Source organism: Microtus ochrogaster, chromosome 16 (assembly GCF_000317375.1).
Source record: "Microtus ochrogaster isolate Prairie Vole_2 chromosome 16, MicOch1.0, whole genome shotgun sequence".
NCBI classification, from domain to species: domain Eukaryota; kingdom Metazoa; phylum Chordata; class Mammalia; order Rodentia; family Cricetidae; genus Microtus; species Microtus ochrogaster.
Window position 1 is genome coordinate 61,403,137 of NC_022018.1, and position 7,481 is coordinate 61,410,617.

At 49.0% G+C, this 7,481-nt stretch overlaps 1 protein-coding gene across 1 annotated transcript in view; it reads left to right on the forward strand.

Moving 5' to 3' along the window:
- Dapk1 (death associated protein kinase 1) overlaps positions 1 to 4,968 on the forward strand; it is a 155,794-nt gene extending 150,826 nt beyond the window's left edge. Inside the window, exons 26-27 of the mRNA XM_005355310.2 lie at positions 2,475 to 3,703; positions 4,154 to 4,968. Of these exons, the coding sequence (XP_005355367.2) occupies positions 2,475 to 3,703; positions 4,154 to 4,193 (1,269 nt within the window). The 3' untranslated portion in view covers positions 4,194 to 4,968. The remainder of the gene's footprint in view (positions 1 to 2,474; positions 3,704 to 4,153) is intronic.
- Positions 4,969 to 7,481: the final 2,513 nt, after the last annotated feature.

A 7,481-nucleotide genomic window follows, 5' to 3' on the forward strand; every position in this document is an offset into this window, starting at 1 on the left:
GTGCTCGTGTGTGTGTGTGCTCGTGTGTGTGTGTGCTCGTGTGTGTGTGCTCGTGTGTGTGTGTGCTCGTGTGTGTGTGTGCTCGTGTGTGTGTGCTCATGTGTGCGTGTGCGTGTGTGCTCATGTGTGTGTGTGTGCATGCATACACGCATGTATGTGAGTAGTTTGATAGACATTGCAGTTCTAGGATGTTAACAGACTGCTAGGTGTGTTGTTTGGAGTGGAAGGTGTGTGCATCTCGGGCTAACAGTTGAATTATTAGAAGCGAGATGTATGCAAAGCTCACAACAGGAGGAGCAATCCCTTTCTATCAACGACTGGTCTGTTTTCTTTGGTTTGCTGCTGTCTTCTAGGCCCCATTAGTTAGCACTCTTGTCCTGGGCCACTGGGTCTCTCTTGCCCCCTCAGCCACCTACTAATTCCCTTTTCCTCCTGGCAGCTCTAGGCTGGCTGCTGTCAGGAAACTGGGAGGCCCTGGCTGTGGATGTAGTCCTGGGGTGGCAAATACTAAGAAAAACCCATGAGGTGCCATCATGACAGTGTCTGTGGACAGGAAGACACTCTAAGTCAGGACCCCTCAGCAAGCACACCCACCAGGAATGACAGAAATTGACTCTCAACTGCGTGGCACTTAGCCCAGTATGGAAACCGTCCTGACTGCATCCTGCATGCCTGTCCCCAGAAAATAGGGGCATTTGCCTCCTCCTTCCTAGGAAGTCGAGTGGCCACATGAGCTAGGCTGTGTCCAGAGCAGCAGCAGCGATTATTAACAATTAGAAGCATCTGGGGATATCGAAAACCACTGAGGTCATTGGTTTTGTCAGCTTGCATTTGTCTGAGTTGTGGGGTGCCACCTCAAGGCTTGCATTTGAGTTGTGTGGGTGTCATGTCAGGGTCTGCGTTTGTCTGAGTGGTGTATTCTTGAAACGAATACTGAATCTAGAGCCAGTGGCCCGGAAGGACCTCAAACAGTAAGGCCAGCTGATTGGCTGACTGACTGGGCAGAATGTAAAGTAACCGAATGCAAGGAAGAAGACAGGAACAGGGTGAAGGCATTTAGATGTTTAGACATAAAAGGCGACTTTCCCATGAGAATAAACTTTCTACTTTGATAGGGTACTCTTACCTCCTAGTTTTTGACCAGACATTTTCAAAGTCGCGATGTAGGATCTCCTCTCCCCTTGACCTTGAGACTTTAGGAAACGAAGATGGAAGAGAGAGAGAAAAGGAAAGGAACAGAGATGGAAGAGAGAGAGAAAAGGAAAGGAATGCTCGTGGTGGGGCCAGTTCTACGAGGCTGAATCCTTAAGTCTGGTTATGAACTACTAGCTCCTTAGTTTCCTCCTCCATGGGTCAGGCTTTGTTTTTCTAGACCCTAAAGAAATAGCGAAGTTAGTTAGGGCGAAATGGTAAAGGTAAAGGCCCTGTCTCCTCTGGAGAAGTTAAGTCTGAGGCTCAAACATGAAGTCCCAAGAAGCTGCACTAGGGCAGTGGCGCCCCATGGCCAGCAGGTGGAGCCAGAGGCGCCTGCACCGAAAGCCCGCCTGGGAACGCCATTATTCTTAGACAAACCTTTCAGGGCCAGGAAGGAAAAGGTGATTTCTGGCTTGGCTTTGCTTTATTTATTTATTTATTTATTTATTTTTTGTATATATACACACACACAAAAGTTTTTGTTGTTGTTTTTAAGTGTCTTTAAGCTTTATATTGTTTTAGTATGTTAGTTGCAATTTTTCTAGACCTTTTCTTAGAAAGTTCCATCACTATGGAAGCTAGGCATCATGGGATATGCTTGTAATCCTAGCCCTCAGAAAGCTGAGGCAAGAAGATGAAGAATTCAAGTCCTGCCTGGGCCACACAGTGACGCCTTATCTCAGACAAACAGAAAGATACTACCACAAAACCACACCTTCTCAACTGGCATTGAGAGAGTCTTTATATTCTGGTTCCTTTGCCTCCTTTCTCTCACCTTTTTTAAAATTTATTGTGCCATACTTCATTGTAAATCATTGCCTGTCTCCACGCAAAGCTCAGCAAAACACATGATCACAGTCCAGTGTTCATATGTACACAGCCCTGACTCAGGACAGTGGCTGAGTATACGGTCTTCGTCCAAGGGTCTCCATTTGCCCGGTAATCTCTTTTGACAGCTTCCTTTATTAATTGTGGGCTTTCCTAGACCCGGGTCCCATCAGAAGCCAGTCTGTTTGTCTTATTGTCTCTCTTTCATCGTCTCCCGCCAGTGTTTATTTGTTGCTTTGGGTTGTTACTACTTTCGCCTCCGTCTTTACGTACTTTGGATTTTTCCCTCCATGGGCCACGCTTCTGGGAAACGCCCCTCTGATGTTCCTGAACCACCTTAGGGCAGGGCTCGGGGGCGGCTTTAGAGATGGATCCACGCTGCAGAGTGTGGATTCCCCCTCTGGCCCGGGTGCCCTTTCCCTCTGGTGACTTTAAGCTGTCGCCTCTGGCAGATCAACATCATGCAGAGTGAGACGGTCCAGGACGTGCTGCTGCTCGACCCTCGGTGGCTCTGTACCAACGTCCTGGGGAAGCTGCTCTCCGTAGAGACCCCGCGGGCCCTACACCATTACCGGGGCCGTTATACCACGGAGGACATCCAACGCCTGGTCCCCGACAGTGATGTGGAGGAGCTGCTACAGATACTGGATGCCATGGACATCTGTGCCCGGGACCTGAGTAGTGGGACTATGGTGGATGTTCCCGCTCTGATCAAAACAGACAGCCTGCAGCGCTCCTGGGCGGATGAGGAGGATGAGGTGATGGTGTACGGCGGGGTGCGCATCGTCCCCGTGGAGCACCTCACTCCCTTCCCCTGTGGCATCTTCCACAAGGTTCAGGTCAACCTGTGCCGGTGGGTCCACCAGCAGAGTGCCGAGGGTGACGCCGACATCCGCCTGTGGGTGAGCGGCTGCAGGATTGCCAACCGCGGCGCCGAGCTGTTGGTGCTGCTGGTCAACCACGGCCAGGGCATCGAGGTTCAGGTGCGTGGGCTGGAGACGGAGAAGATCAAGTGCTGCCTCCTGCTGGACTCGGTGTGCAGCACCATCGAGAACGTCATGGCCACCACCTTGCCAGGGTTGTTGACAGTAAAGCACTACCTGAGCCCCCAGCAGCTGCGCGAACACCATGAGCCGGTCATGGTCTACCAGCCCCGCGACTTCTTCCGCGCTCAGACCCTGAAGGAGAGCTCCCTTACCAACACCATGGGAGGGTACAAGGAGAGCTTCAGCAGTATCACCTGCTTCGGGTGTCACGATGTCTACTCACAGGCCAGTCTCGGCATGGACATCCACGCGTCAGACCTGAGTCTGCTGACCCGGAGGAAACTCAGCCGTCTGCTTGACCCACCCGACCCCATGGGGAAGGACTGGTGCCTTCTGGCCATGAACCTGGGCCTCCCAGACATGGTGGCCAAGCACAACATCAGCACCAGGTCGCCTAGGGATTTCCTTCCCAGCCCAGCGCATGCCTTGCTGCAGGAATGGACCTCCTACCCCGAGAGTACGGTCGGCATCCTCATATCCAAACTCCGGGAGCTGGGGCGCCGAGACGCTGCCGACTTCTTACTGAAGGCCTCCTCCGTGTTCAAGATCAACCTTGATGGCAATGGCCAGGAGGCCTACGCCTCAAGCTGTAACAGTGGCACCTCGTACAATTCCATTAGCTCGGTGGTGTCCCGGTGAGGGCAGCCTTGGCTCGGGCAGGGTCTTTATGGACCGAGATGCAAGGGTGGTGGTGGGGCTCCCCATCCTTCGCAGTACATTCCTTCTGCTTCTGAAGACATCCCCCCCATCCTGTTCCTTGCTTCCCCACCTCCATTCCCCCCCCTCTCATGCATCCCCCAGTCAAGAGCAGACCACATGCTTCGCTTTGGCCACGCGGGAAGCTAGCGCCCCTCCTGTCAGTGTTTTGGACTCCATCTCTCGTTCTCTAATACCTTGCTTCATATTCATAATTTTATTGGAATTCCAAACTTTTCAATGAAAAAAATTTAAAGTTCCTTACCAATTATCCTTTTTAAAAAAAAAAAAGAAAAAGAAAGAAAGGAGCAGACATTTATCCGCAATGTGTATTTCTTACCTTTTCTCTGCTGTAGCAGCTCCTCAGCCTATCTCTTTTATATTTGTAGGAGAGGCTCCCATGCCTGGACCCCACTGTATGATTTATAAACAGACAGTATGTGAGTGCCTTTTGCAGAAGAGGGTGTGTTGAAATCGTCTGAGTCAGCCCGGCGCTGTCACCAAGGAAATGCTACCTCTCTGTCCCTTGCTGTGTGCTGATCATCGCCAGAGGTGCTTCACTCTGAGTTGTTGGTTTTGGTTTGGTATTCTCCCCTCCCCCCCTTTTTTTTTCTAGGGAGGGGGCTCTGTGTTTCATTTGGCAAGGAAAGAGGAAAAAGGAATCCTCCCCCATAGAGTGTTCATGGCCAGTGTTGCTGTAAGAAGACATCTTTTAAGTTGCTTTTGTTAAGACATCCATGTGAACATACATGTACATGAAACCCACCGACCGTCATGCCTCGCCGCTCCCTCCCATCTCCGGTAGAAGGTTGACACGGTGTAGGGTTATAGAGACCCGTGTTAAGAATTCCGAAGACCCCAGCTCATAATCTGTGGCAGTCCGTTGTCGTTGGCGCATAGCAGATGGGTCCTATGTTGAGATCCTGGTATGATCACTTCCTGTACTTGAAGTCTGAAAGAGAAAGAAAAGAGAAGAAACAAGATTTCTTGGGGTGATTGAGATTGTGATCGAATTCTAAATCACTATGAGGGACCATGTTTTAATTCTGTCCTGAGAAGCATGTTACGTTACCTTATCATCTGTACATATATATATGCACTATGTATATACATATATATATTAATACTGGTATTTTTACTTAATCTATAAGATGTCGTAAAAGAATTAAGTTTGTTTTTTTTCCTTTTGTTTTATAAATAAACTGTTGCGTATTGCATTTGATTGGTTAGTCCTTGATTCAGAAGAAGTTGTTCTCTCTTAAGTTTGGCTCCCAGTGTTCTGTTCCACGTCACCAACTAATCTAGAATACAGACAATCTAACTAACCTTCAGCCCTTGGAAAGCACTGTGCTTGGTCTAAGTGCTTCTTTATTTATAAAATTAGATGACATGGTCCTTAGGACGGAGGTCCTTGTCTTCGGTGAATCCTCTGGCCAGAGTTGAACCAGGAAGATCCCCTGAAAAGATGTCAAGGAGTAACCATCACCTTTTTTAGTAGCTGGCATCTGAGATGCTTCCCCAAAGATCCATAAAGGTTTGGGTCCCCATTGTTGCACTACTGGAAGATGCCAGAGCCGTTAGCCTGTGCCTAACTGCATGTGTAGGTACGTGCCTGTAATCCAACCACTTAAGGGGTACAGGCAGGAGGATTAGAGGCTCAAGGTCACCTTGGACACGGCTACTTGAGACCCTTCCTCAGCTGGTGAAAGGAGAGCTGGAGGACAGTTGAGTGAGGAAGAGAGCTTGTTCCGCAAGCGTGAAGACCCGAGTGGGAATCCCTAGCACCCACTTAGCCAACCCCAGCACTGAGGGCCAGAGACGGGTGCCCTCTGCATGTGTCCCATTATGGTCTCCCATCTTAGCACGTGACCAGAACAGTGGAGCCAGCCGACCATGAACCCAAACTTCCAGATCAACAAAATGAACCTTTACTCTGTATAAGTTGAGCATCTTAGTTATTTGCTATGGTAACAGGAAACTGACAGACACACACCTTCACAGGCAAGAGGGATCCTTGGGAAACTCTTGGGGTACCCCTAGTGGAGGACTTAGCCATTCCCCCCATCTGTCCCAATGATTGCTTGCTGGAGACAATGTGCCCCCAGTTCGGAGTCAGAACAGCGCCCTTGTTAAGTCAGTTCTCTCCTTCCACGGTTACATGGGTGCCAGGGGTATAGTCAGGTTGGCATGCTTGCACAGTTTCTCTATCTCTGGAGACATCTTGCTGGCCCTAAGTTATTTCTTAAGTGATTGCACATAAGCATTAATAGTTAAACATGGGGATTCCTACCTAACATTGCATGGTAATAAGTCATGTTGCAAATGGACAGTTGGTTGGATAATATTACATTTATTTTTAATGTTAATTCTTAGCTCAGTGAGCATCACCATACTTAGATAATATTTGGAAGGGGCATGTTAAGCGACATTAGTGTCTTGAATACTCCCACTAAGTTTGGCAATTTCTCTATGAGTTCGTCGTCCATAGACTGGAACAGACATTCCAGCAGAGACTTCCAACAGACACGCATGTCCTGTTCCATGAGAAACCAAAATAAACCTAGGAGAACGAATACAAGATACGCAGGACCCGTGAGGCGGTGGTAAAGCTTGATAGTCATCCTCGCTGGACCTTAGAGCACAGATGTGGTCAGATGTTCTGTGTGTTTCTGTTACGGTGCTTTTAGATGAGATGGACAATGGAGTTAGTGGACTTTGTGTACATCGGATCGCCTCCCATCACACAGGTAAGTCTCGCTTGCCCTTCAGCTGAAGGCAGGGATGAAATAAAAGAACGTTGTCCTGCCAGCGGGTGTAAGTACCTCAGCAGACAGCCTTCATCAGCACCGCACTCTGGTTGTTAGAGCTGACTTTACTATTGTTTTGATTTTTGAGTTGCAGTTTGGCTTAGGCTGGCGTTGAATTTGCAATTATCTTACCCTTAGGGCTAGAAGTGCATGAATGTATGACTGTCACATCCAGCTCCTCCTGGCAGTCGCCTTTGAACTTGACTGGTGACAGAATCTTTCTGTGGGGCAACTACCCTGTCAGCCCAGATCTGGGACTGGCCAGGCATAAATCAACTCCTGAAAATCAGACATGCCCTCCGTCCAGCCCTCCTTTGTCACGGTGTGACATCTCAGGGACAGATGGTGGCTGACTCAATCCCACAGTTGTTATTCTGGTCTCTGGCGATCTTTCCATCGCCATCCACGCTCCATTTTGTACCCTCGCTGAGAGCACGCCGTGTTTCCACTGTACATGAGGACTACATTCTTCACTAGTGTGTGCCAATGCTGTTATTGCCTCATGCAAACACTCTGCTCGGGACGTGGGCTCCACAGAAACACGGACTGTAAGAGTCAGGTACAGAAAGGGCAGACGTCTTTCCAGGTACGTGTGTTTCAGAATTGAAAAAAAAGTTCAGAATTTAGTTTTGTAACCATACTAACACAGTGTCAATACCCCTGGGAGACCTGTGACATCACTGTATGGTGGCCAGGTGTGATGGTTCTCTGGTCAGGGTAAGAGCATAAAGCCTTTGGAGACCTGGCCAGGTTCTAATTGCAAGCAAGAAGCTTGTGTTTGATGTTCAGATGTAGGTTATGTTTGGCAGTTCCCACCCGTTCTTGACCAGCTAGTATTTCTTCTTGTCAGATTCTGTTCCTTCAAAGTCATATCTGATCACAAGAGAGTGCCAGTCAGGGTTTTGTTGCA